Source organism: Fusarium oxysporum, chromosome IV (genome assembly GCF_013085055.1).
Source record: "Fusarium oxysporum Fo47 chromosome IV, complete sequence".
In the NCBI taxonomy this organism is placed as follows: domain Eukaryota; kingdom Fungi; phylum Ascomycota; class Sordariomycetes; order Hypocreales; family Nectriaceae; genus Fusarium; species Fusarium oxysporum.
The window spans coordinates 1,779,585-1,806,754 of record NC_072843.1 but is presented as its reverse complement, the minus strand read 5'-3'; the positions used below and the strand labels follow the sequence as shown (position 1 = coordinate 1,806,754).

The following is a 27,170-nucleotide window of genomic DNA, read 5'->3' as shown; positions in this document are numbered from 1 at the left end:
GTAACTCTTGCCCTCGTTATTTCTCTCCAGTATGTGCTTCTAACAGAACTAAGCCCAGTAATTCCGGAGAGACTAAAGATACTTGCGTAACAACCGCATTCTCGACCATTAATTCGAGCACAAAATGCATTCTATTCATACAGCGGTCAAGTTACTGTCTAATTGCCACCTCATTGCAGAGTACTCCTATCTTATGCATTCATTACCGTACCGAACCACAAAGCTATGCCCAAACGCCACCTATGCTTACAATGAGCCCCCTTTCTTGAACAGACTGTCATCAGTCTCTGCCTCATCGTCGGACTCATACACTACCTCCTTGCCCTTCCCCTTGTAATCCCACATACCAGGCTTCTCCTCCTTAAGGCTTCTTCGGCTGACGGGTCGCTTAGACGCAACTTTGCGTTGACTGTTGTCGATATGGTACTTTCTTAAGCGGTCTCGTCCAGCCACCTCAATCATCGGCGCCATATTTGCCTCATCTCCCGAGTTACGCCGCGTTGTAGGGACCGTTGAAGAATTCTTCAAATCCCGCATCTCCTTGATCACATCCGCAAAGCTTTCCTCCAGTGTTTTCATTCTAGCCAACACCAGCCTTCCCATTCTGTCGCGGTCGCCAGAGTCGTTACCACCGCCTGCCCGCAACCGATTATCCTTCATGAAAGTTGCAAGTTGTGTCTGGAAGCTGCCAGGCATCGCACCAATATGGTCTCCCACAACTTGATCAGACATCGCACTCAGATCAACCGAGGACAACCTTCTAATGTCCTTAGGACGATTTCGTGGCTCAATGCTTAGAAGGGCTGATCGACTAACAGCACCAGCCTCGGTCATACCTCGTGGTGGCATCACTGGTCGAGGTTTCGTGTTGGCGACGTACATAGAGCGGCGAGGTGAACTGCGTCTTGGTGTCTTTTCACCAGTGGTTATGCGCCCACTAGTTCGTGGACGTGACTGGCCAGGCAGCGGTGGCGATATCGACGACGCCCTCTGCATTTGCTTGACATCCTGAGGGTTGAAGAGTATCGTATTTGTAGAAAGTGTTCGGTTGTGTGCTCCTCGTTTGGGTCGGGGTGTCTGAGATACATTCTTGCCAGAGGAGCTCCTCTTCCCAGAAGAACTCACAGAGGATGCCAGCTTTCCGAAGTTATTGGCATTGGGTGCAAAGTAGCTTTCCGCTTCCTCGTGAATTCCACGGCTTATAGCAGCTTGACTCTGCCCAGCATTCGTAACATGATCATCCTCATCCTCATCATTTGTCACCAGTTCGTCATCGCCATCAGCATCAGTCTGGTCTTTGTATTCGGATAAATCCGCAGTCAGACGAGTCCTGGAGAAATGTGACGGCCGGAGTGGGTTTCCCACGTTAGACATCCTATCAGCAGGATCACTCGCCGTCGATCTAACGTCCGAAACACGCCTAAGATTAGTAGTACGAGCAAGACCGACGCTGGATCTTCGTTGCCAAGGAGGCATAGCACCATCAGGCGTTTGCCAATTCCCTGGCGATGCATCATTATCGTCGTGTTGATCCATCCAGTTACGAATCGCTGTCTGCGTCTTCCGCCTCTCTTGACGTCTTTGTGTCCTCAATGTTAGGGGATCAGGTAAGCGCCGGAACACCTCCTCGAGGGCCCGGTCTTTTTGAAAGCCAGCCACGGATTCCTCGCGAACCCTAATGCTTGGACTAAAAATGGCTGCTCTGCTTACAGGATCCATGAAAGAGATGTGCCGACTTCGCTCCCGAACTGGGTGTTCCACCAAGTCAGTTGCCTCGTACATAGACGGGGCAAGCCAGTATCTCTCGTATAGGTAGATGCAGAACAGCACGGGAAAGTGCGTCACCTTGATGACAGTCCTGTTCAGCCACACGAAGGTTCTCAACGGCATGCAATATCGTAGAGGCATAAGAAGCCACGCGAAAATATTGCTGGGGGCAATATACGAGAACAGTGCGTCATTCTTCACCATAGATATGGTGTTGATAGCGAACAAATACCTTGAACACGATTAGAGCGGACCTATTATGCGGATAGGGGCACTTACTGGTGCTCTTCATTGGCATTGGACGCAATAGCCATGAATGAATTCGTGAGAACGGTGATGAGAATTGTCCTGAACTGTTTAGCAAAGAAAGAGTAATCGTGCCGTGAGAACTTACACAACAAGGAAATGGCAAATACTCAGGAAGAGAACCAACAAGGCTCGTCCTAACCAATTGTACGCATCCCATCTGTATGCTATTAACCTCAGTTCGTTTCATATTTGCAAGCATACTTACACTTCCCATGCTGCAGGAGTGAATCCCATCAGGATCTGAAAGATCTTATAAGCAACATCACTCGCACCGAATGAGTTCTTTGTCAAAGAGAAAAACACGAAGAACCCGCTACAGAGTACCAAGATCAACGTGAAAACGGCCACCAAGTCCACAGCCATAAGACGAAATGCAATAAGAAGTTGCGAGAAGTATTGGTAGTGATCCAAGATGCTGAAAATACGCGGGAGGAGCAGAATCGCATTGGCCGCCAGTATATCATAAGCATTGTCGTAGATGTGGTGAGAGTCGGCCAGGAAAACGCCATATGCTCGCATGCAGTAGTATACAATGAGCAACAGCAGTATTCCGAGGTCAAAAACATTCCACACGTTCAAGATGTACAGCGCGAACCCTTGCTCGTTGAATCCAACGAGCTCGTCAAGCATGAAGCCGGCACTCCAGAACCAAAAAATCAGTTCCAGACCTGTGATTTGAACCGAACGTTCAGCGAGAACAGCAAGAAACAATCCGATCAGAACAGCGAGAGATATTGTCGAAAGAAAAGATCTGTATCGAGGAACCCGAAGGCGGGAAAGTTTGAGGAGAGACGCTTGTCGAGGATCGTAGAGCGACGCCGTACGACGCCCTGGTGGGGTGAAACGCGTTTCTTTCTGAGCAATTGCACCAAGTAGGGGAGTTCTATCGGTCGCTTTTCCAATATATCCATTCGAGTTAAGGCCTGCGGCTGGTGGAGGTTCCCGATGTAAGCTATCGGCAGACGAGTGGAAAGTAATCGCACCGCTCCAGATAGCTTCAAGTTGTTGGACGACAAGGGGATGAGCAAGTAAGTGCTTGGCTGAGGCTCGAATGGCGACCTCGAGAGTTGACGTTCGGGACGCTATCAGAGGCAACTTGTTGGCCGGCGGTGATTTTCGAGGAGATGTAGGTGCTTGAGATCCGGGGAGGCCTTGAAGTGGGTAAAAGTCATAGGCAAGGGCATCGATCAACTCGCGGACATTGTACTCTTTGAGTAGCTTGAGAGTCAGCAATTCGCAAACCTTGGCACGAGTGCTACTGATTCCTGCATTGCCTGGGTAGCGTTCACCCTCTTTGGTGAATTGGAGACAGTTGATCATGAGAGCATACAGAGTTGCGCGGCTGAAATGCTGGGCACGAATCTGTTGCTGCATAGGCTTGACGAGGAATTGAGAAACCTGAGGTGATCGAAGTTGATCCCATGACAGAGTCGTTTCAGTGCGTGTCGATACAATAATTCGGATGGCGTGTGTTATGCTGTATACTGGCAAAGAATCTGTTAATTAAGGTTAGAATGACCTGTACCAAAACTTGATATCTTGTGATTCCAATATCTTGAGCGTACCTAAATGAGATGCCGAGAACAGAGGAAGAACAGGAAGGCCGCCGCGTCGTCCGTCTTCGCCAGGCCTGTCTTCCTCCTCCCCTTCGTCATCTTCGTCGTCCTCTTCATCTCCATCATTATTCGTACGGCGTTCATTACTCCGAAACCGGCTCAATCCCTCATCATGAGTATCATCACCGTCGTCGTCGTCGGCTTCTGTAAAATCGGCCGTTGCGTGTCGTTCAAGAGTATAACGCCGCCGAGCAGGACCAGGAGAAGGAGAGAAACTTGTGTTTCGGCGGCGATCGATTCGACGGGGACCAGCCCTGGGGCGTCGTAGTAGGGAGGAGAACATCTGTTGGTGTTTTTGATCTTTTGGGAGCAAGCTTTCCGCCTTGCTTGGGGTTGTCTCAACGCGCCATGGAGGGGAAGTAGCGCGAAGTTCAGAGCTTGGTGTTTATCGAACGAACGTAGTGAGAGTAGAACTCAGTAAAGAGTGTGTGGGAGACTAGATATGATAATCCAACAACAAAGCCCGTTGCCGGAGTCGAATTTTGCAATCTTGGTAGGAAGAAGAGGGTGTAGGAGCGAGATGTTCCCTACCGTACGTAGCTGGGGTCCAACGACACCCTTCAAGGCTCGGGGCGCTGTCGCTACTGAACCTTGGGAGGCAGACGACGCTAAAGCAGGCGAGAATCACGTACCTATTCGCTTACTCCGCTGCTAATAGATACATGAGAGAGGGCCCCTGGACAGGCTAGATTTTAGCGTCGTCAGGATCGTGAGGGTGTAACGCCAGTGGACAAGGTTCTATTTGGAGGGATGTCTAGGGTCCACCGAACGGTTGACTTATATGCACTATGAGAGGATGAAAACCAAGGAAATTTAATGGCTTGTGGGACTTGAAGACCATGTGAGAGTTGGAGCTTTCGTAGTGGCCGAAAGACTTTCGCAAAGGAGAGGCTTCTTCTAGGGAAGATGTTGGATATTGGGAGTCTGAAGCAAAAGCGTGCCCACATCCGTTGCTCTTCGAGTGATGAGGTTGTATGAGGATCACTGTTGTTGTGCAATAGATATTCCAACGTATAAACAATGGAACGGCAGACTAACGTGATTGGAGGTGGATCATCAAATTAGCCATGGCCCTGTTAGACTAACAATTCCTGCATCTGCAGTACAGTCAGTTCTGTTCTGACTCGCAGTTTGATGGACCAGAGTACAGGGTGGGTGAAGAATTGAAGATGTTAATTGAGATACTGGATGTGAAGACGGGCACCAGCTGATGAGAGGCTGGTTAACATTGAATATGCTATGCTGTTTATTCACTGATTTCCTTCTATAACAACTTCGACCGTGAAGGCGAGTTCCATTCCTCGTCTTGTTGTCAATGTAGTCGCAATAAGCAATATCCTTGCTTGACTCCTTGTTTTTTTGTTGATCCACACTCATTCGCAAGTAAGCAGCCCTGAAGACCCGACCAGACGTCTCACTTGTGCCCTGGTCCACTCCCTCTGCGACAGAAAATCAAGACCGATCCCATGATCAGCAACTAGACATTCGATTTTGAATCGCTCGGTCATGAACCGGTATGCACTGCGACAATGTTTGTATCTTATCTGCACTGGATTTGTGAGTCTGACAAGCACAAGGTCAAACCAACGGCATTTCCCAGCTTGGACTTGCAAGTCGGCCTCAGCTTTTGAAGCATTGCCATCTCGATGAGATTACAGATCTAGTTAGATCGCTCCGGACCATGATAATCGCGAGCACAGACGATCCGGGGTGAAGAGTAGACCACCCAATTACCCCCTCGCGATAGCTTCGTTTCGCTATCGCGATCCCACTACCCGAGCACCGAGCCAAAGTACCTCGACATGTGCCGCAGATCTCGTTTGAATGTCCCCATGTTCATGCTTGCTGCCGGGTCAGCAACTTCTTTGCAACACGGAGGCTCTTCCGCTCCATTTGACCTGCAGAACCACCCCGGCTTCATGCTTGAGTGTTATGTATGTATGCGTGAGCTCATCGTTCCAACAGGCAATCACTGCTTAACATGAGCTTCAAGGTGATCTTGATAGGTCAGCCCACGCGTTGTGAGCAGACGTAATGCAGACTGTAACATTGTAGGGTGGTATGGATGCGGCCACAAGTGAATGTAGTGTAGATTCCCCCACGTCCATTGCTTCACCGCCGCACCGGATGTGTGCGGGGATGATTTTCGTACGAGAAATTGGCTCCCTTATATCCTCACCTGATCGATCATATCTTCCTCATTCGGCTATGAGTGTTTCGATCACATTGGCAATGCAGTCTGGAACATGGTCTCGTATGCAAGCCACACCGCTGCTGTAAACAATGAATGCATTCCACCAAACGACTGAGGTTGGTTTCCCGGAGATTTTGTATTACTAGGATTTGACAACCAAGTCGTTACGACGAAATAAGCTTCTCAATAAAAATACCGGCAGGGAAGTGATTTTAAACTGATATCTCCACAATGATATCCGCTTGAATGTTTAAAGTGAACTTTCAGTTGAGCCGCAACGGCTTTCAATGACTCTGCTGAGAACGGAGGTTGTGTGTGTAATTGTCTTACCAGGTTTTGCCCTTTGCGGACAAACAGGATATTGGATATGGTGCTACAAGATGACAGAACACCCCCACTTGGGACAAAACGAAATACGTAGGACCGTAAACAATAATTTACTGTCTCCGGACCGTGGGTGACACAACAAGAGCTGAAAGACTCTCAGCCACCCATGAGGTTCCCATAGGACATTTCCCTCGAGCACTCGTATCTGTCCTGTTCTCAAGAATTCATGCACAAGATATAACTAGCATAATGCTTGTTATGCTCTATACTTAATAAAAGTATAATAATTGCCTTATTAGGTGATTTAATGAACGGTTATCCCTTCCTTACAACCGTTGACGCCCACCAAAGAAAATGGGAATGTTGATCGTTTCGTTTTATGACTCTTTCTCTGCGGAATGATTCGATTATGAGACGTCTATCAGTTATAGCACCAATTTCGATCGATCATAGATAGGATAAAAGGGTTGCCTACAGCTCCTTTTGGAGCTTAGAGATATCATGTCGACAGAAACGTCTATCACTACTATTATTCAAATATACCATATCCCTCCTTTTTGCAAACCGAAGAAATCTTATGAGCAACTAAACTGACGAAACATGACTTACAGAACTACATTGGTGTGACATTAAAATCTGGGGCTAGATGGATTGTTCTGACTTGAGACATCGGCAAGGACCAACTGCAAATGCGGTCCAGGATAAAAGGAGCAATACTTGAGACATCACGCAATCGGTATTAAACAACTTGTTGTTGATGTTTTCGGGACCTGCCAAGTATTCACGCTTTCGTGACAATAGAACCCATAATGTTCGTTGGTTCATGTTGTTGAATATTGCTATATTATAAATGGTGTTTCCCCTTTTCTTAGGTCTGTTACGAGCATGCCCGTTGTCCATGTGCCCATCATAGATATTGAGGTCCATCATGTTCACCGTCTTGTCTCCCAGCTATGACAAATAACCTGCAGCCTCGGCCAGTCTACCTTCACAAATACGCACATTAGGAAAAAATGAGCACTGCATCAACCTTCAAAGGACTAGTAAAGTCCACTTATTACAAGTCACCTGCAACAGCGGATCTTCAACCAGCTTACAAGCATGATATATCTGAACAAGGCCGCACTATTGAAGACGATCGCCCAGCTGAAGAAGAACCATTGGAGTGCTTCGTCTATTATCTCTTTTCACATTCCATCTTTCGGCCGGCTCGAAAGCCACTGATCCGCTACCTTCGGGACCAAGCCACCATCAAGCCTATTCGCCAGAGTCCGTCGCTTGAGATCATCACCGACCTACCTTCAATGCTCTTCAGCAGCCTTCCGTTGTTGATATCGATATGGGCATTGACCAGCTACTGTTGGATCCCTTTATGCGGACTGATGATATGGGAGCGTACGGGCTCTGATGTCGTGTATAAATGCCTGTCATGGATCTTAAAAGGGTTTGAGACTGTGGTGAATGTTATGGGGAGAACATATGAGGGCATCACTACGATAAAAACTTCTGCAGTTATATCAAACGGAGGTCGACGGGCTTTGCAGTGGGTAGACCAACAGATGGATGACGATGAAGCGCTCGGGAGTCTTTTATATCCCCATTGTGGGACCTCCTAGCACAGCAATGGTCAGAATACGATAAAAGAAATGGCATATGATACCAATTAGATAAAGAGTATATTGTCGACGTAATGATAGGATGAAGAATATGTGCCACCGAAGAGCTTCGGACACTTATCATGAAGACAGCATATTGATCCCGAATAAGTAATTCACTTGACAAGATGCTAACATAACCACAGGAAAATATGCTGAAGATCGTTAGCATCTTGAGGTTGGGCCGTCTATGATGGTAAGAGGCGTTTGGCACAGCAATGTTTACAAAGCTTGGATCTTGACACAACATGATAAGTGGATGAAATTCGGTGTCAAGCTCCAGAATGGCCGCGACTATGCCTCGACCCATTCCTGGCAACAGAGCGGCCTGTCCCTAGCGAACGAGATCGGTTAAAGTTAAAAGAACCACGAACTTTGATCGTGACAGATGAGGAACGATGATCTAATCTACTAGGACCAATGGAGATTGTTTGGCTGCTGAATTGATCAGGGTCTCACAGATAGATGCAAGGAACCCGGAAGCGTGCATGCGTATAAGCCACAGCCGACGCCTCTGATGACTGTTTTCTATTGTACGGACCTGCATGAACGACCATTGACCACTGACGGGACCTTATTGTTTGGATGCGACCACAACGTTGACCATGAATGTCACGTCACGTTTGCGACTGGAGTCATATCTGCCCGTGACAAGCATTTAAGGGGCGTTGTCCCCTTGACAACAAAATGGCCTCAACGTCAATGATTTGGCTGGTAAACACAGTTGACGCACAATAACTTGCTGTTCCAGATGGTTAGAGGCAGTTCAAAGACATGCAAATCGTCAAAGACATCCATTGTGTCGCAAGCGCGTAGTTACTCGTCTCCTTTGAGACTAAAGAACGGGCCAATTCATGCTTCGGTGGCGGTCACCTCGCCAGCCCCGGTCTTTGGTCCTCCACTTGGCTTCCCCCGGACCGCCGTCACCTCCGCCGCCCAGTGAGGAGAGACGCTTCAATGCCGGCCTTGGAGCGGATCGTCAACAATGGTCAAGGGCTCTTGGACGCTGGAACGGTCCATGACATTGGCGAATGGATAAAATGAGCGGGTCTAAAACAAGAACTGTCACTGGTTGGCGATTCCTTGTCAATGGACCCGCCTTCAGTTCAGGGCACCTCTCAACTCTCAGGGCAGCCTACGCTACTGCGCTACTGCATGCTGTAGCTGCCAGGGTCCAGATTATGGGCGGGCTACCCCTGGCCGGCTTCAACTTCTTACCAGGAGAAGGTGAATATCCAAATCAGACAACCTGACCCAAACCAAATCCAACCTTGTTGAAACTCCACCGCCAGCCTCGCACGATTGTTGAGACGCTCTTTTTTGTGTTTACCGTAACTGCTTTTCCCGCTACTGCATCGCCACTCCTCCGCCCTTTGGCCCTCTAAATAATTAGCTTATCCTTAGAGTTTGGGTTGGATTCCAACTCAGAAATCGACATCGCCCCAGGAGCTCCGTTTCAGCCTCTGGGACCACCCCTCGATGAGCCAACTTAACCGTACTTGAGGCGTCTTCTTCGACAGGCTGGTCCTTTCTTCGACCTCTAAACCTGATTTTCAACCTGTTGCCATCATCCATTTTTCTCTCGATATACACAAACCATAACCAACACGCGACAAAACGCCTTATCCTACCTGTTGTCACAGGGGATTCCTGCCTGCCCGCTGGTGCTAGATTGTGTCTTTCGTTCCAGTCTCAGACTCTTGCGCAGTTCTCCACCAAACTGACGGGCCGGTATGGACGCCCAAGTTAGAGAGAGCCTACATGAGCCTCTCCCTTTGGCCGCGCCTACCGAACGAGCATCCATGATGGCACGAGACCCAGCTCCCGAGACCCCCAAGATGGCTCACGATTCTTTGGTAACGGTTCGCCTCTCCGAACCGGATCTTATAGTCCTTGATTCTCCCATTGCCACTTCGACAATTGATACAAACCAAACAACTCCTACCAAGGATCCAGTCGATAACCGTCCTGATACTCCCATATCTCGCAAGTCTAGCCTGTTGGTAGATGACAAGGACGATAAGGACGAAAAGGACGATAGCCTGGACGACGAATCGAAAACTCTGATTAAGGAAGACGTGGTCGATACAGAAGCTCTGCGTTCTTCTTCAGCGACAATGCCACCACCGATTTTAACAACGCGGTCACTACAAGACGAATTGGCTGATGATGGCAATCTATCAGACGACCAAGACGAAGTGAACTGGGCACAACTTGAGCAAAAGGAAGATGAACAGACCAAGGATGAAGAAACAGATAACGTGGGTTCAGGCACTCTCAACTGTCGGGACCTTGAAGCTAATTCGTGTAGTCAACTGCATTGCTGTTGGCCCGACTTGAACAGGAAAATGCAAAGCTGGCTACGAACCCAAAAAGCGTCAAAGTCCAAGGCGTCGACCGTGCTACTGCTGAACGTAGTGCAGTTAGCAGGCCTCGACCGCCTTCAATGGCACAGCTTCGCCAGATGGTCCAGGGACCAACGCCCGCTGCTCTACGATATTCGATGCTACCGCCACCTCCCATGACAGATCTCGAATTTTACGCCGCTCTCGTTAAGGATTACAAACAAACAGCTGCCCGACTTCCGACTCTGCTTTCAAATAAGATTCGTAAAGGTATCCCGCCACCGTTGCGTGGGGTGGTTTGGCAGAGCATGTCTGGAGCTCGGGATGCTATATTGGAAGAACAGTTTGACCGCTTCTGCGGTGAGTCTAGCCCATACGAAGTCATAATTGGCAAAGACCTGGGCCGAAGCTTCCCAGGAGTAGACATGTTCCGCGATCCAGAGGGTGATGGACAACGTATGCTTGGCCGCGTCCTCAAGTGCTTCAGTCTCTACGACACCAAGATTGGCTATTGTCAGGGGCTGGCCTTTCTGGTCGGCCCATTGCTGATGCACATGCCCGACAAACAGGCATTCTGTGTTTTGGTTCGGTAAGCCGCAGCCAATTTCCCTCCCTCACCTTGGCCACAGTGACATTGACTGACAAACAATCTCAGCCTCATGGAGCAATACGACTTAAGGGCGTGTTTCCTCCCTGATCTGTCGGGTCTCCACGTACGCATCTACCAATTCAAGGAGCTACTACGCCAAAGCCTCCCAGTTTTGTCGAATCACCTTGACGAGCTACAGGTTGACCCTGCTTATGTTTCGCAATGGTTTCTCAGCTTTTTTGCCGTGACTTGTCCCTTGCCGATGCTGTTTCGCACTTACGATGTGATCTTTGCAGAGGGCGCTTCAGAGACATTGATGAGAGTCGCGCTATCCTTAATGCGGAAGAACGAGGCGCGACTATTGGCTTGCACGGAAATGGAGGATGTGATGCAGCTTCTTTTATCTCGAGGCCTCTGGGATTGCTACCATTACAACGCCGATGAATTTGTTCAGGACTTTGTCGGTTTGACAGGTGCCGTTACCGCCGAAAACATGCAGCAGCTCGAGCAAAGTTACCGCGAGTCCAAGACGGCTGTCACCAACCCTGTCAGAGGTTCTGAGATTACTACTGCAGCTAGCCGCTTCCTAGGTCGCATATGGGCTACCTCTACCAACAACAAATCTTCCAACCTTAGCCCAGGAAACACTGCACCTGCAAGACCGACGAGTATGCTGCGACGAAGCGCGTCCAAGCAAAGTCTTGCATCAACATTGAACTCAATGGAGGCCAGCTCAGCCAGCGTCACAAGTTCATCATCAACCGACGTAACCTCAATGTCGAGAGATTCTTCCAATACTGAGGATGGCCGGGAATCTACACCAGTCGGCAGTAAGACAATAACAGCCCATAAAAACACAGACGAACGAAACTTGCATAGTCAGATCGAAGACCTCCTGACCGCTCTCAGTGAGCTACAGCGCAACCATGCTTTATTATCGAATCAGCTACAACGGGAACGCGAAGAGCGACAAGAAGACCGTAAGGCCGTCCAGTCACTTTTGAATGGATTGAGACAGAAGGCAGACTCTGCTACGTCAAGACCCAGCAGTCCACAGCCATCGGTCTTATCCGATAAAGAGGACAGCTCAGAGGCGGACAAAGAGGACAAGTCAGAGACAGAAGGTGATGAGTCTAAGACACCGAGTCTTGAGGAAAAGGTCCCAGCGAGCGACGACGAGGCTCAGAAAGGAGTGCCATCCACCACTAAGGACCTGGAAAATTTGCTCAATGTTGTCGAACAGCGGTTCCAAGTGGAGGATGACAAACGACGTTCGTCTATGCTGATATCGAAGGCGCAGCTGCGGGATGAGCTGAACCACGCGAAGGATCAGCTTGCTGCTGCACTGTCGCAATCACAAGAGTACAGTCGCCAGATCTTGGATCTTAACCAGGAGATGGCCAGTGTGAAAGAGCAACTAAGGGAAAGTCATGCACATGTCAGGACGCTACATCAGGATAAGCAAAGACTCGAGAAGCAAATGCATGGGTTAAAATCCCGGGTCTCATCAGCCAGCTCAGCCCATGAGGTGACCAAAGAACACGATGTGGATCGAGGTAGCAAGACTGGAGGTGGCCTTCGAGAGTTTAAGCTCAACCGCAGTAAGACTACACCGCACCCACCGCAACAGCAGCCTCAGGATCACGAGCCTATGGCGGCCACGACGAGCAAGTTCAACAAGCGGATATCATCCCTGCCTCAGAACCACGAAGCCAGCGTACCAATGGTGACCACGACCGGGCCTGCGCCATCTCAGAGTGAGCACGAGGCTTTGCTAGCTGAGCTAGTCCAAGCCAAAACCGCCGAAGCAGTGGCGAAGCAAGAGGCTGAAGAGGCTCGGCAAAAGCTGGAGTCTATACGCAAATCTCACGGATTGAGCCGCTCCGTATCAGCGCACGCTCCTTCGGCATCGCAGTCTGGACCTGGTGGAGTGTTCAGCCTTCTTACCGGCCACGGGGCAGCTGCCACAAACGAAGTCGCGATGAAACCGGCATCGACAAATGCTGGATCTCCAGGATCTGGAGGAAGTTTCTGGGGTTGGCGAAGGTAGAGAGTTAAGATTGTGGCTTCGGTCTCAACGAACGTTGAACCGTGTTCACGGGTCAGTCACGCGACATGTTTGAAGTGAAAATTGTCGATTCTTTGTACATATTTTGGGAAGCATGAGATTCGTGCCGTCGAGCGCATATGTTGGGATGTCAAGGCGAGAAGCTGGGAACTTTGAGTGTTGGGCATGGGCCACATGTGCCCTTTTAACGGTTGTTTTCCTTGTTTTCACATGTGCCACGAAGGCACCATCATTGTCGTCATATCAGGGCGTTTGTCTACTTAGCACGGGAGTTGGAGTCTAAAGATGACTTCTGTCGGGGTTTCCCAGAATGCCGCACGATCGCGGATTGATAGATACTATATAAGTCTATGTAATTGAAAAGACATTTTTATTCATGATATTCTTGTTGCAAAATTGCTCAATGATGCCTACGATATCTACTGGAAGGTAATGGAGAAATCGGAATTAGAGCTGGGTACGTACTAGTAATTATGATGCAAGCCATCGATCGATGGGGATCATTCAGCCTCTGAACTTGGCACTTGAACATGTCATGATCAGTTTCTTCTCGTTCAGGACTGAATATTGGCGCTCTTTATAAGGTCTCCATTGGAATGTTCAATACGATTTCATGAAACCATTAATCTCCCCTGGTTCAGGAAGTTTGTGGCATCAACATTCACGGTCGGATAACTCAGCTATTCAATATTTAGTGTGGTGGTGATAAGAAGATGCAGGCTTGTGCCCTTTAAGTTAGAGCTTTTTGAGATAAAGAACCCCCCTTTTTAGTGCGACTTTCACATGCGTTAGAAATGACCAGATCATCACGTCAAAGCATCATACAGGTTTATGCAGCATTGCGGGTGAATTCTGAGGTATCCCGTACTTTGGCTTGAAATGGTAAACTGTCGTCTGTTTACTTCTAGCTCCATATGTCGCAAAGAGAATTGACTTTTGTCAAATTTTTAGAGCTGCATGCTTGGAATGTCGTCGTTCAAGCTCCCTGATGACGGGATCAACCCTTGTTGACGGATCAGCTTGGACATTTGGAGAAGTGGTGACATTGGCGGTACCTGCAGCTGCTGACTGGTGGAGCGCATATTGGATGTACTCCATAGGTCTAGCACTGCGTCATGGGTAACAGAGCTCCACTGGCATCATGGTTTGGTAAAGTATCCAAGCTCCATCGTCCAGCTTTTGGACAAAGAGAGAGATCCAATGCTACGCAACAGGAGCTCTCTCGTTGACACCGGCGTTGTTAAGGGTCGGTCCACTAAAAGGGAGATTTGCAGTGATTCACAGTAGCAATTCAAATCTTGCTGTAATGGACGGATAATGCGTGGGTACCACTACGAGCAGCTGGATTTGTGTAGGTAGCCAGTCCAGTTTTTCTTTTGGTGGGCTGGTTGGCGACACTGTCGTCACTCGTTCGTTCCCCCGTGCCTTCTTTCCCACCTGAAGCAAGGACGAAACTTGGTCCCCTCCAGCACCTAAAAGAGAAGTGTCCCGTCCTCTACGAACACAAACGTCATTTCTGATTCCTTCTCCTCCATCATACAAACCTGGCTTCCTCGCTCTCGACGAGACTCTTTCAACCATCATCACCTCACCTCACCTCACATCACTTCACTCGCACTGAACTTTTAGCACTCTCAAGGTACGTTTCACATGCCTTATCCTGGACCTAGTCTGCTGCCTCTGACGGGGTCGCTCGTTTCGCTTGACTTGCCTGTTCCTCTCACACGACCACTCACCTCGCTCCCCCGACCGGACGCCCCTTAAGTCTGTTTTTAGTCACCTATCGGCTCAGACGAAAAAAACGTTGCAGCTCTGTTGTAGGTCCAGAGACGGGGAGCGGAGCGAGCTAGAAGTCGCTACGTAGCAGTAGCTTGTCAGCGTCGTCCCCTTGTCCTTTTTTACCCTGCATTAAACAAACAAACCAAGCTGTCCAAAATTTCTCTGGCCACTTTCGCTCACGCCGCTTTTCGCTTTCTAGAGAACATCTTCTTCAGATTCACCTCCTATTCTCGTTCCCATACTTTCACCTACAACTCCACGACGGTTCTTTCAGCGAGCGCACCACTTCTCTACACATTCTTCACACTAAACCGTCGAAATGGCTGATTCCACCTTGGCCGCCAACGGCAACTCTCTTCTTGAGACCACCAAGACCAGTGAGGTATGTTTTCTTGCGCTGAAATGCGCTGATATCGTACGGGGCGCCTCGAACAGACTTGCTAACTTCACTTTACAGTGTTTCCCCGCGATCTTTGCGCGTCAATGGCACTGCCCGCCATGATACAAGGCCTTCCCGCAGACCAACATAACTGACTCGACTTCCAGACGCCGCTGCTGCGTATCAATCCGTCGCCAACGGTATGACGCTTCGCTAAGAACTGTGATTTTGACATGTTGCTAATGCTAAATCTTTCCAGGCCCTGTTGCTCAGAACGTCTACGATCACACTCAGAAGGCCTCCAACGAGCTCTCTAACCTTGCTGCTGCTCGACGCACTCCCGCGAATCCCGCTGCTACCGGCCAGCCGCTAACTCACTACCACTCGTTCTTTTCTGAGCTTCTTTCATGGAACAACCCTCGTAAGTTGACTATTGTGTCCTATCTGATCTGCGAGAGCTAACGTTAGTGACACAATAGGCGCATCTGCCATTGCTTATGTGACTATTATCGGTGCTATCTTCACTGCGCGATACCTGGATCTTCTCCGATGGGGACTTAAGGTTTCGTGGATGATTCTTGGTGTAACCATTCTTGCCGAGGTTCTTGGCAAGGTCATTCTCAACAACGGCCTTGCTACTCAGGTTCGCCCTCGTCGATACTACACAGTACCTCGCGAGACTCTGGATGCCCTTATTGGGGACGTTCACGAGCTCATTAACTTCTTTGTCATCGAGGCCCAGCGAATCATCTTTGCCGAGAACGTTTTTGCTTCCGCCGCCGTAAGTTTGATATTCGACAGATTTAACAGCTGGAACTAACGTTGAATAGGCTTTCGTCGCCGCTTTCATTTCATACTACCTCGTCAAGCTTGTTCCTTACTGGGGACTTGCTCTCATCGGTACCACCGTCGCCTTCGTCGTTCCCCTTATCTATACATCCAACCAGGAGCTAATCGATGAGCAACTCCACCACGCTTCCGAGCTCATCAACTCCCAGACTGCTCAGATCCAGAGCGTCGCTTCGAAGCAGATGGAACAGGTCTCTAACATCAGCAAGCAATATGCTGGCGACTACAGCGGCAAGGTTCAGGACCTTCTCCGTGGCAAGACTCCTTCTCGCCAGAAGATTGACAAGCCTGAGCAGCCCATTTCTGCCAAGCAGCCGGAGTTTCCCTCTCCTCCTACTGAGGACCCCATCAAGTCCACAGAGGCTCCTCAGATCCCTACCCCTGCCGCTCTCAAGGAGGAGCTGAATGCGCCCACCGCTATCGATACCGCAGCCCCTGAGCTCCCTCACGAGGACGTTGTCCCCAGCAAGGAGCCCATGCTTGCTTCTTAAGTGACCAATAGGAGACGCCTGCCATGCGTACACGAGCTCAGAAGGCTAAGCTGCCCTGAGCAATGAATATGTTTTACGGCATTTTGGGGCGTATGTCGATCCTTGAATTAGGAGCAAGGGTTGTTCAGATTGGACTCGGGCGTGAAATGGTTTCTTGGGAGCATTCTTTAACACGCAATGCGACGACGATTGTTGACGTTGATGAAGGGTGGTTAAAATACGGATTGAGCGGGCAGATGCTGATGTCAGGGAGAGTATTCCTATGGAAACTCTTGATTAATACGTATGGGAGGACATCGCATCTGGCCTGCTGCTTGTTTTTGTACGTTTGTGTCTCGAGGATAGGTGTTTAGGATTGTTACTGTGTAGCTTGTTGAAGCAAATGCTATTCACTCAACTTTTAAACATACTGAAAAATTCTGCCATGTGCACGTTACCTACATTAGGTTCGTCATCAGGCCCGGGAGTTGAATGTCCTAGTAATGCTATTGCGCTGTCTTGAAGGAGGTTTTTATACTATGTGAAATGCAAGATGATTGATCTTTTGATTCTCGGAACGCCAACCCAACAAGGTATACAACTGGCACCTTTCTAACCACTTCCGTATAGTTCAAGCAACTGTAACGGAAATATTTACTCTCTCCTTTACTTCCTGCGCTTACCGCCACCTCCATCTTCGGCGGCTGCGCGCTTGCGACCATTCTTCCTCCAGAAGTCCTTGGATTCCCGTTTCTCGCGAGCTTCCTTCTTCTCCTCGCTGTCTGCCAACTTCTTCTGGAAAGCAGCGCGGTTCTTCTCCTTTGCAGCACGACGCTTGGCAGCAGCGTCGTTGCGGATTGTGAGTAACTGCTGCATAAGAGCGCGGGCTTTCTTCTCCTCGGAACCAGGAGCCATGACGACAGCACGCTTCTGCATGTATGTCTCTTTCTTTTGCTTCTTGGTTTCAACAATCTGCGACTTGAAGGGAAGGTCGGCAGCAAGGGCGCGGGGAACACGGAGAGGGTTGAAGTGGCGGGTCTCCCGTTCAATAGTGCGGTACTGGCTGTTCTTGGGCTGGGGAGTGGGCACGTTCTGATCACGGCGGACCTCGCCTGTGAGTCGCATAGGCTGCCAGCCGATGAGGTTGGTGACTGGATTGTAGAACCGGTGAGGCTTAATTGGGTACCAAGCACGCAAGAAGACAATGTCACTAAGAAGAATCTTGTCCTCGAAAGTTGCGCGGAATTGGCCCTCGGGCTTGGACAAAGCACGCTTGATCTGACCACGAATGCCAGAAACCGTCTTGATAGAAGCTCCCTCGAACTTCGCGATTTCAAGAGATGAGTTGAACATGTCCTTGATGAAAGCTGTGTTCTTGTAGATCTTTGCAGGTGTACCAGTAAGCTTGAGCTTCTTGACGATCTCTGTGGACTCATCGACGCTGAGGATTGTGCCAGTAGCAGCGATGCGGAAACCGGGTGTCGACGCCGACATTGAGTTGAAGCAAACGAAGCCTGTGTTGGGTGCAATTAAGGGACCATAGATAGTACCGAAGCAATGCATATGCTCAGGTGTATACTTGAGCATACGGTTACGTGTGCGCGAGTCGGTGGTGCTGTAGATGGGCATGGTTTGGAAGCGACGCCATCCCAAAGAGAAGATAAGGGGGTCATTTGTCTTGAGAATGCGCTTGTGCCAGCGGTGACGCTTAATGCGGACTTGAAGATAACCGAATCGGTCTTCAGTAGCGGAGAGACCACCAACGACGATAGGTCGACGAGCATCAAAGAGCTTGACGAATTCGGCCGGAACACCCTCGAGGACAACCTTGGCATATTTGCCGGCTCGGTAGCCTTCCACAGCAGAGCGTTGACGTTCATCGAGGTTCTCAAATTCCTCCTTGTTAATATCGAGCTGCTTTTGGATCATAGCCTTTTGCGCCTCGTACCACTGATCCTCACCAAACTCTTGCACATCTCCACCTTCTCGTCGAGCATTTGCCTTATCATTGAGGAAACCCTCACGATCTTCCTCTTCGAATCGCATCTTGAGTTCCTCCTTTCGCTTTGCGTTCTTCTCTCGCTCGGCCTCAATATCCTCGACAGTGGGCTGTGCTGGCTCTTGTTGACCTTCAGCTTCGAGATCCTCGAAGACACCATCGCCCTCATCATTTGAGTCGCCCAAGCCCTCGAAGTCGCTGCCATTCCCATCCCCATCACCGTCATCATCATCGCCGGCAGCGAGGGCTGTCGAAGTGAACTTCCTCCGTAAAGCTTCGACGTTCTTCTCTGATGCCCATTTGGCCGCTAGATCCTCGTAGTCATATGCGGGTATTGACCTATCCTCTACAGCGTCTTCCTGCTCTTGTTTCGACTTCTTAAAGAAGTCATCTTCATCATCGTCGTCCTCGATATTCTCCTCTTCCGATTCGTCATCCTCGCCCTTCCATCGCTTGAGAGCATCTTCAGGGCTTAGTGAGTTGTCGTACATAAACCTAGCCAGATCACTTGTGTGATATGAGCGTCTCTTGCCATGAAGCTTCATCGCAGTGCCATTCAAGTTGTCCTTCCACCTTAATGCTGCTGCTTCCTCATCCGAATCGTATTCTTCGTCGTCTTCCACCTCTTCCTCATCAGACAATGCTCCAAGGTCTGAGTCACTGTCGGCAAATGCAAGATCATCTTCACCGAGTTCCTTATCGGCATCCTTGCGGAACATCTTGCCTAACTTGCCTTCATTAAATTCAACCTCGGCATCCGAGTCCAAGTTTTCGTCACCACTGACAGAGCCCTCGTCGTCCTCGTTTTGGTCATCATCGCCATCGTCTCTTTGGGCAAATCTAGGTTTGCGATGTGTTTTTCTGCCAGTGTCTTCCTCTTCTGGCACTGCCTCGACCTTATTGCCGCCCTTGAAAAGCTGGACGCCACCCTCCATTTGGCCAAGAAGCTTTCGCTCAGCTTGAAGACCAACAATCATCTCTTCTCCTTCTCCTCGCTCGGCATCATCATCCTCCTCCCGGTCGAAGCTGAAGCCCTTGTCGCTGGTGATCCAGATGGCATCACCGTCGATCTTCAAGCCACTACGATCCGACATGGGAGCATGAAGCTTCTTTTCCTTTTCGTCAAGTCGCCTTCGTCCAGTCTTGCCTGTGATCTTCGCCATTGCCAGTTCCATCGATGGCGTTGGACAAGGGTCTGGCATAACCTCCATATTAGATACTGTAAAATCACCCAAACCGGGGACGTGGACTCGTTGGTTGTGCGATGCAAAATTTGTACCTCGCAGGTAACCAGATAGTACAATCGACCGGTCGCAGTTGGGGTCTTCCTCGATCTTAGTAGGGTGTGTAATATCTCGGAAGCTGTCGATGATAGAGTAAGGGTGAGAATTGCGCCAGACGAGAGGACGTGGGTTCTTCATGACAGAGAGGAAGCGTGACAAGTTATGGATTTCGCGGTCGGGATATCGGCCGTTCATAACACCGGAGAGGTAAAAAAGGTGGGCGCCCTGGTACAGCTCTGTCCAAAGCCTCCTCTTGAGACGCTTCTTGGCATCCTTCAGCGCCTGTGGCTTCCGGAAAAGATCGAGATGTGTCAAGATACCAAAGACGTTTCCTGGCATACCTGTAGCGGCAAGAATGTTGAGAAACTCCATAGTTTCCATCTCAAAGCCGTAGTTTCCATCAATCATCAAGAGGACAATATCGGCAACCTTTGCGATGTCGACCATGGCCTCCAGTTCGTTTGGGCACTCGACAAAGGTCAGGCGTTGCTTCTTCGATGTGACGACCGTCACAGGGCCCTGAGGGTCCGATATCGTTTCTTTGGCATATCGTCGAATGAGCGATTTCATCAACGTCGTCTTTCCTACACCGGGAGGGCCAACAATTGTAACGAGTCGAGGAGGGGCCTCATCGGGCAATCGATCCACAAGCGGGACATGGAGACGCTTTTCCTTGATCTATTGATAACTTTTAGCATTGGGGCTTCTTATTCAAGGGAATAGAGAAGAGTCCTACATCTTGCGATCTCGCTGCCTGTCTCTGGAGCTTGCCAGGGTTGGCGAAGGAAAACGCCTTTGGGTTGCGCTCTGACATTCGTTAGTATGCGCCAATCGCTAATTGGAAGTGTGTATAAGAATAACTTACCGCCTGTATGCTGCTTCTTGTCCTTCTTGTCCTTGGACTTGCGATGCGGCTTGTGCACTTGATCTTCCATTTTTGCGTGCGACGTCTTCACCTTCCAAAGACCATCAACTAACTGGCACGGTCTTCCACCTTTCACTTTGCTTCCAAATTTTTTTTAGACGCTAATAGAATTGTTATCGATAAGAATCGCGTTTCGCCAAGAACGTTGCGGGGACCAGGCACTGCCACTGCTCTCAGCATAGCCACATGTGGCTTATACTATCTGGACCCTATCCACTCTAAAATTTAACGTTATTTTGTGAGCTGCCCGTTTAAGCATAGATTCACTGGCCTTGTCAACGTGCAGAACCAACGCGTGTCTATTGTCCGGTGACGCATGCTTCGATACTACCGCTGTCGTGGGACTCATTTTGAACAAATTCTACGATTTCTAAGTGGTGAGTCCCTAAGCTGATAGGTGAACAGAGTAAGACGCGGCTGAATTACGACCCATCAAGTGTAATTTCTATCCAAAAGGGACCAACCTATGCAGGTGACATTCATGTTGTACTAAACAGTCGTCAGATGGTGGGTAACAAATAAATACCATGGAATCCAACAGTGTTATTGAAAGAAATCGTCTTGAGATGTAACCCACTTGAGGCATGGAGAGTGTCATTCTCACCGTTTTGTCTGATCCAAGACACTATGTTTTTAGGTAGATAGATCCTCGCGGGATTCCGTATTAGCCAATTCGAGGTCTCTAGCTCATCTTCGAATTTGGCTGAAGGGCTAGTGGAAACGCCAAGTCGTCGAGTGAGTAATCCCCGGCACTGGCGTAATGGAAGCTGGTCCTCTGTATGACCATCAGTCCAAAGTGACCAATACCAGCTGCATGTTGCTCCTCTTTATTCCTAAAGCCGCATCCATCACTCACATATCTCACACATATCTCACACATATCAGGGAATAAGATGGTGTTCTGCGTATGCGCTTACACAGTACGTACGTATTCCCGGATTCTTCGTCAGCCTTGTACGCACCCATGGTATACGTAGACTTTTCTACTGGCGTGCATGCAGTCCTTCGTCAGCCCTAACGCCTGGTCGATGGCTTCCGTCATGACTCACGCGCGTCGTAGACTACGCAAGAATCCTAGTGGTTTTCCTTCGTTCGTAGTCATCGTAACAAGAGTGTCTTGCAAGTTACATTGGCAGGATTGCGTATATAACAATCAAGATGCGACGCCTTATGGACTTCATTCTCAGGCAGAAGCAATCGACAGTTCCATACTAAGAACAAGAATACAAACTATTAAGCTTAATACTTTAATCCAAACCTTGTCTATATCCACTCACCCAATCGCTTCAAACCTCCTTCACATCCTTCAATATGTCCAACAACTCAGGCAACAATGTTCCCACAACCTCAGACTGTGAGCATCATGTTTGCAGCAAGCTGAACTTAACTAACAAGTAAATGTAGCCCAGGTAGATTCTACCAAGTATAACAGTTCCAAGGTCGCCGATCCCGAAACTGCCTCTATTGCTACCTTTTCCTCGTCAGCGCCCCTTTTCAAAAAGGCCCAAAAGGAAAAGAATGGAACGGAAATCGATGCCAAGAAGCTCCAGGAACAGGCCCTCAGGTCACAGATTCGATTCAGTATGTAGTCGACGGATTCTCGAGGTCTGGGACATGGTGCTGATTTAGAAAGCGGACTGAAAATATGGTGGAGGGCACAGGCACATAAATGTAAAGGGGCGAAGGGTATCTTTTGTTTAAATGCAGGACTAGTTTTTATACTCGATGAGTCTTTAGAATCGAGTAATAAACGACTGTTTATTCTTTTGATTTGAGAATTGTGGATTTAGAAACTATCGTTCAAAATATCTTCGTTCATCTTCACCATAGAGGGGCTGTATTCGGACGAATTCGGATCGGCCCCAGCATCCAGTAGAATGTCACCAACAATTCTTTGGCTGGCTTCACGTGCTGTCAGACAGCGTTAGTATATAGCAGTACATATGAGAGCGGTATAGAACTTACCAGGTGTTTGCAAGAGCTTCGAAGGAGGCAGCGCGAACTGTATCGTCTTGGGCGGGCTCATGCCTGCATATAAATCGATATCCTCATCTCCTTCATCACTATCCCAGTCGATCTCATACTTCTCCTTTCCAGTGGCTGTGACAGTGTCATCAGCGAAGACGTCCCGCGTCTTTCGTGCTGTCGCTGGCGTCTGAACACTAACACCAGGTGTTCGAGGACCCTGCGTTGCCGCCGCAAGACGTTGTCGAGCGTTACTTTTGTAGGGCGACATAAAAACTTCGCTGCGTAGAGTCGGCACTGCCATCTCGGGCGAGGATCCTGGTGAGTCGTTCCATGCGGGGGCATCCATCTTGCGTTGTGCGCTCTTAGGTTGGGCGCTCTTGAGTGGAGAGATGCGAAGGGCAGGCTTGTGTGGAGTTGCCTGAATGCGATAGTTCTTGTCGAGTACACGGTGAAGCAAAGGATCCTTATGAGGCTGAACAGACTGCTCGCCGGTCATTGTGTGGTCGCGCTGGGCCTGCGGAGTCATTGACATATCGGGGAGTCTAGCGGTGTGTTGGGCGAACAAGACAGTCGAGTCCTCGTTATCGTCTAGGACTGTGGTGTTGTTTTCTTCTCCTTCCATCTCGCGTTTCATGGCTTCGTAGGGAGATTCCATATCAGAAAATCGTGTCTTCGTCTTTCCAGGCCGGGGCGTGCTTCCCGTGAGCTCAGCATCATCAAGGAGGGAGTCATCGGCTTGGAAGGTAGATTGCTCGATGCCAGTTGTGGCAGTGACATCTTCGTGATGCTGAGATGTGTATTCTTCTGTTATATCTTCCCTCATAGCGGTGCTTTCTTCCACGTTTTCGCTTTCGTCGTCGTTGGCGAGCTCTTCATAACCGGAGAGAGATACGTTGGCCGATGCCTCGAAAAATTGCTTCCAGAACTACATGTCGTGAGCATCACTTCCTTCCAACCCCAGTGACTTCATGTACCTTTGAAGCTTCCCAAACAGCGCGAGAGTGTTCTCCATACTGTTCTACTAGTGGTAGAATGCTTGTTGTTACTATGCGATGCGACTTGCTAAAGTTGTGATCGATTTCTAGCCACCGGTCAGCTCTGCGTCGCGAGAATTCAAGATTCATGTATACCTTGAAGAGTCAGAGTGATCGATTGCTCTAGTCTTTCAAGCTCTTCAGTTAGAGACAGGTTGCGCGCTGCTACGCTTTGTCGCGACATTTTCGTAATGGGTAGGTTGCTATGGTCCAGTGTTGGAGGTTCAATATAAACAAACAGCCCAGTAATTAATGTTAGGAACTAACGCGTGGGGTCATTGGGAGGGGCACCTACCACTAAAGATGGCCCGCCGCAGCAAGGGTGCAACCGACGTCGATGGCGGGGTATCGGATTATCAATAGAATGAATAGGCAGACACAGATATTACTTCCAGGCTTGACAGAATTTCATTTATGCCTTCATATCCTTCATGGTTAATACTTAATATTATATATGGTGTCCTAGTGTTTCGTGTAGTAGTGTCCCATATCGAGCTTTAACAGTAGTTGAGCGACCATATGGTCCTCACCAATACCCTCCTGTTTCAAACCCAAATCGTCAGAGACCTTATTACTTGTTGATCGACTCTTTTCGGTCAAGGCTCGACAGACAGTCATGAAGATTTGCACTTTCTTCTTGAAGTTGCTATACAAACGCTGTAATTCTTCCAATTCTCTTGGGTCGGTAGTCTGGTTCTTTCCAAGAGCCTTGATTCGTGAAAACTTGGCATATTCCAGAACTGCACCAAAGATTTCTTCGAGCAAATTCAGCACTGGCTGCTGTCGTTTCCGGAGAAAAAGAGAAAGCATGACTCGATCAAGCACTCGGGAGTGAAACTCTCGTAGTCTATCAGGACTCTCAACCTTATCTGCTGTACTCTTGGCTGTCGAGGGGTTCTTCAAGTCGGCTTCGATTTTGTCTAGTTTAGCCTCAAATGCTTCCCAAGGAATGGCGACCCCAGCATCCATGAAGAACGAGGTGATGCCGGAGACGAAATGGTGGGCCTCTCGAGTGAATCGGTAGGAAATGTCCTCGGGGTCGTTCCAGCGACTGGTTCTAGCATTAACATCTAGGAACAATTGGTTGACGACATAAACCATCCTCATGATTCTTAGCAACAGCTTAAAGACTCGATCGTACTGCGTCAAAATCACAGGGGTGATGATGCTGGATAATGCCGCAGGGGGCTTGTAGGACAATCGTAAAAAGTCAAGAGCTTCCAAGGAGTCTGGGTTCATGCACTTGTCGATCTCTTCCTGCGACAAATCTCGAACAGCAAAACTCATGTCTCCTGGGAGCTCAGATGCATCCCTCGATATACTGGCCAGCTTTTCCTTAGCGAACTCGTTGTCTGAATCGAAGCTCTCGGCTAGAACGCCCATAAGAGCTAGACGTAATTCCGAGCTCGCTGGTGGCCAAGTATCTCGACCTCCGAGACGAAGACCCATGACACCTCCTTGTCGTGCAACTCCAGCCTGTCTTTCGGCTGTTTCTAGATCTGGGTCGAATAGGGCATGGGACAAGCGGCTTACGAACATGCCGTTACCAAAGAGGTGGAAATCACGGTGCATCTTCAGGTGACCACGTAAATCATGGTTATTAAACAGCAGCCTCAGACTTTCCTGATTAACAACCTCAGATTGCGCGGAAGCAATACTCCCAAACGAAAGCACGGGAAGAAGTGATGGATGAGGCGTGAAGTCGAAGCCATTGGTAGGAGATTGAGACTTGCGGGTAGCAGACTGTGTAAGACGTTCACGCAAGATTTGGCTCAATGTATCCTCTTTGCTCACATCATCAGGCAAGGGCTCATCCATACGCGCCGTAAGAGTATTCAAGAGCCCTGTTTCTGACGTGGGGTCTTCACGAAAGAACGGGTTTGCGATCTCAGAACCAATCGTGAGTTCATTGCTTTCCGAGTTGACTCTGTCTTGGAATGAACAGTCGCGGATTGCCCCTAAGAGATCTTCGTGATACTTGGCTACACGTTTCTCAAGGTTCTCGATGGCGTTCCAGTCGTAAAGCCAGCTAACCTTTGGGGGATCAGTCGCACTGACGATACCTGATGAAGCCAAGGGGTGCTCGGGATGGCATTCCCTAATGAACCGCAGATTCTTGCCTGTCTCAAAAATAGACTTGGCAATATCGTAGGGCATGAAATGGGGCATTTTGGTCTCGTCCAAGAGAAAGTCAATGTCCTCAACTTCCTGCCCGAAATCATCCGTATATTTTTCTGTGTCGACTTTGACGAAGCCTTTGCTCGCTCCAACATTGGCTTTGGTCAAGGGAATCCCTTTCTCTTGCCTGGTACCGATCCATTCTTCCAAGAACTCGATCCAAGGCGAAGAGACTCTCTGTAAAACTTCACGCATGATGCCTCGAAGCTGTTCTTCGCCGTAGTCGACTGAGTATGCTTCATGGAATACCTGGGAGAGAACATGTTGGTCTTCGTAACCTTTGCGGAATTTGGAAGCAAGTCTTTGAAATGGTATCAGAATCGCAAGCATTCCTTTGACTGTTGATTGGAGCTCCAAAAGCGATCGTGGCGTCTGCCTATGGAGCGCGACATGTCGCTGAACGTCCTTAAGGATTTGATCAAGCACACCAGCCAAAGCAACGCCGCATTTGGACGTGCGCTTTGCATAAGTAGAATTGACAAAGGACCGCAATTCGAACAACATTGATCCGCAGCGGTGACATTGTTTTTCTAGACCCTGGAGTACATCTTTGGAATACCCTGTGACCCGCATGCTGGGAATCGCTGGTGCAAAAGTGCGACCTTTCTCCTGCTTGGAGTAGAAGATCGATTCTTGACCAAGAGCCAGAGCAAGCAATGAAGAAAAGTAGGCTTTGATATCGACAACAGGGACCTCGGAACTTTTCAGTTCAAGAGGGTCGACGGACCAACCTAGTAAGGCATCGTAGACGGTGGCTCCAGCTTCCGTCACCAAGGGCTGTTGTTGGCCAGCCGGCGTACCTGAGATGAAGCTGTCCCAAGTCCTATGTTCTGGTGTCTTCTCTTCTGGCTCATCGGTGTGCGCCCAGATGTCATCATCAATTTCCGGATCAGCTAGACTTTCCGTGGAGGCTTGGATGTTGTTGGTAGACGCAGTTACTCCTGGTTCTGGCTCTGGCTTGCCTTGAAGCTCAAGCTGGGACGGTAACTTGAAGAAGCCACTTTGCTCTACTGACACTTGGCCAAGCTGGACAAGCTCCGATTTTATATCTTCTAAGAACACAAGTTAGTAGAGGTACGGTTCAATTTCAAGGTCCAAAGTTACCTCTAAGCCTAGGAGAAAAGAAGGGATTCTGAGCTTGTGGGTCACCATCTAATTGATGCAGGAATTTCGACGGTTCCCAAAAGTCAGGTATAGTGAATACAGCCCCCAGGTCTTCCTTGGATTCAGCCATGGTCCTTTCTCATAAAATTCATGCGATTCAATAACATAGTGCTCAGCGGCGCGTTGTGGGTTGCAATGCCGAGCCTGAACTTGAGCTTGTTATCCAAGGTACGTCTGAAGGGCAATTAACGCGATGTCAATATCACTACCCCTCCGTAGACGCGCTTCAGCGGATGTTAGGCGCGTTTCAGGGCCCTGTGCACTAAAAAATG

The 27,170-nt window shown here is 49.1% G+C and overlaps 7 protein-coding genes across 7 annotated transcripts; 3 read left to right on the top strand and 4 right to left on the bottom strand.

Annotated features, from left to right (window-relative positions):
* Positions 1–126: 126 nt before the first annotated feature.
* On the bottom strand, positions 127–4,220 carry FOBCDRAFT_29042 (uncharacterized protein). Its single transcript, XM_031179332.3, has 5 exons — positions 3,642–4,220; positions 2,282–3,572; positions 2,162–2,233; positions 2,047–2,115; positions 127–1,999 (listed from the first exon to the last, which is right to left on the bottom strand). The coding sequence occupies exons 1-5, from the start codon at positions 3,973–3,975 to the stop codon at positions 247–249; spliced, it is 3,519 nt and encodes a 1,172-aa protein (XP_031045219.2). The 5' UTR covers positions 3,976–4,220; the 3' UTR covers positions 127–246.
* Positions 4,221–9,601: 5,381 nt separating this feature from the next.
* On the top strand, positions 9,602–13,187 carry FOBCDRAFT_291648 (rab-GTPase-TBC domain-containing protein; the record flags this gene model as incomplete). The annotated part of the gene is made up of 3 exons (XM_031179334.3): positions 9,602–10,129; positions 10,180–10,802; positions 10,869–13,187. The coding sequence occupies 3 exons, from the start codon at positions 9,602–9,604 to the stop codon at positions 12,850–12,852; spliced, it is 3,135 nt and encodes a 1,044-aa protein (XP_031045221.3). The 3' UTR covers positions 12,853–13,187.
* A 1,702-nt stretch (positions 13,188–14,889) lies between these two features.
* On the top strand, positions 14,890–16,789 carry FOBCDRAFT_291645 (Reticulon-domain-containing protein). The gene is made up of 6 exons (XM_054704189.2): positions 14,890–15,031; positions 15,107–15,128; positions 15,196–15,228; positions 15,288–15,449; positions 15,508–15,809; positions 15,859–16,789. The coding sequence occupies exons 1-6, from the start codon at positions 14,969–14,971 to the stop codon at positions 16,366–16,368; spliced, it is 1,092 nt and encodes a 363-aa protein (XP_054560164.1). The 5' UTR covers positions 14,890–14,968; the 3' UTR covers positions 16,369–16,789.
* FOBCDRAFT_158981 (GTPase BMS1) lies at positions 16,726–20,604 on the bottom strand. Its single transcript, XM_031179338.3, has 3 exons — positions 20,495–20,604; positions 20,366–20,436; positions 16,726–20,307 (listed from the first exon to the last, which is right to left on the bottom strand). Exons 1-3 carry the CDS (start codon positions 20,562–20,564, stop codon positions 17,014–17,016), a joined length of 3,435 nt encoding a protein of 1,144 aa, XP_031045225.2. The 5' UTR covers positions 20,565–20,604; the 3' UTR covers positions 16,726–17,013.
* A 1,073-nt stretch (positions 20,605–21,677) lies between these two features.
* On the top strand, positions 21,678–22,261 carry FOBCDRAFT_220624 (uncharacterized protein). Its single transcript, XM_031179339.3, has 2 exons — positions 21,678–21,908; positions 21,959–22,261. Exons 1-2 carry the CDS (start codon positions 21,866–21,868, stop codon positions 22,141–22,143), a joined length of 228 nt encoding a protein of 75 aa, XP_031045226.2. The 5' UTR covers positions 21,678–21,865; the 3' UTR covers positions 22,144–22,261.
* On the bottom strand, positions 22,240–23,766 carry FOBCDRAFT_220623 (DASH complex subunit Ask1-domain-containing protein). Its single transcript, XM_031179341.3, has 4 exons — positions 23,653–23,766; positions 23,497–23,603; positions 22,520–23,447; positions 22,240–22,465 (listed from the first exon to the last, which is right to left on the bottom strand). Exons 1-4 carry the CDS (start codon positions 23,738–23,740, stop codon positions 22,341–22,343), a joined length of 1,248 nt encoding a protein of 415 aa, XP_031045228.3. The 5' UTR covers positions 23,741–23,766; the 3' UTR covers positions 22,240–22,340.
* Positions 23,767–23,972: 206 nt separating this feature from the next.
* On the bottom strand, positions 23,973–27,071 carry FOBCDRAFT_180606 (Spc98 family-domain-containing protein). Its single transcript, XM_059608568.1, has 2 exons — positions 26,839–27,071; positions 23,973–26,786 (listed from the first exon to the last, which is right to left on the bottom strand). Exons 1-2 carry the CDS (start codon positions 26,966–26,968, stop codon positions 24,019–24,021), a joined length of 2,898 nt encoding a protein of 965 aa, XP_059467076.1. The 5' UTR covers positions 26,969–27,071; the 3' UTR covers positions 23,973–24,018.
* Positions 27,072–27,170: the final 99 nt, after the last annotated feature.

Coding starts and splice junctions, on each gene's coding strand:
- FOBCDRAFT_180606 (XM_059608568.1), bottom strand. CDS start 26,968: ATGGCTGAATCCAAGGAAGACCTGGGGGCTGTATTCACTATACCTGAC. Junction 26,787..26,838: donor CTTTTCTCCTAGGCTTAGAG/GTAACTTTGGAC, acceptor TTGTGTTCTTAG/AAGATATAAAATCGGAGCTT.
- FOBCDRAFT_220624 (XM_031179339.3), top strand. CDS start 21,866: ATGTCCAACAACTCAGGCAACAATGTTCCCACAACCTCAGACT. Junction 21,909..21,958: donor TGTTCCCACAACCTCAGACT/GTGAGCATCATG, acceptor AAGTAAATGTAG/CCCAGGTAGATTCTACCAAG.
- FOBCDRAFT_158981 (XM_031179338.3), bottom strand. CDS start 20,564: ATGGAAGATCAAGTGCACAAGCCGCATCGCAAGTCCAAGGACAAGAAG. Junction 20,437..20,494: donor CAAGAAGCAGCATACAGGCG/GTAAGTTATTCT, acceptor AACGAATGTCAG/AGCGCAACCCAAAGGCGTTT. Junction 20,308..20,365: donor AGGCAGCGAGATCGCAAGAT/GTAGGACTCTTC, acceptor AGTTATCAATAG/ATCAAGGAAAAGCGTCTCCA.
- FOBCDRAFT_29042 (XM_031179332.3), bottom strand. CDS start 3,975: ATGTTCTCCTCCCTACTACGACGCCCCAGGGCTGGTCCCCGTCGAATC. Junction 2,234..2,281: donor ACTCCTGCAGCATGGGAAGT/GTAAGTATGCTT, acceptor AATAGCATACAG/ATGGGATGCGTACAATTGGT. Junction 2,116..2,161: donor ATTTGCCATTTCCTTGTTGT/GTAAGTTCTCAC, acceptor TAAACAGTTCAG/GACAATTCTCATCACCGTTC.
- FOBCDRAFT_220623 (XM_031179341.3), bottom strand. CDS start 23,740: ATGTCGCGACAAAGCGTAGCAGCGCGCAACCTGTCTCTAACTGAAGAG. Junction 23,604..23,652: donor GATCACTCTGACTCTTCAAG/GTATACATGAAT, acceptor ACCGGTGGCTAG/AAATCGATCACAACTTTAGC. Junction 23,448..23,496: donor CTGTTTGGGAAGCTTCAAAG/GTACATGAAGTC, acceptor CACGACATGTAG/TTCTGGAAGCAATTTTTCGA.
- FOBCDRAFT_291645 (XM_054704189.2), top strand. CDS start 14,969: ATGGCTGATTCCACCTTGGCCGCCAACGGCAACTCTCTTCTTGAGACC. Junction 15,129..15,195: donor TTTCCCCGCGATCTTTGCGC/GTCAATGGCACT, acceptor CTCGACTTCCAG/ACGCCGCTGCTGCGTATCAA. Junction 15,450..15,507: donor TCTTTCATGGAACAACCCTC/GTAAGTTGACTA, acceptor GTGACACAATAG/GCGCATCTGCCATTGCTTAT.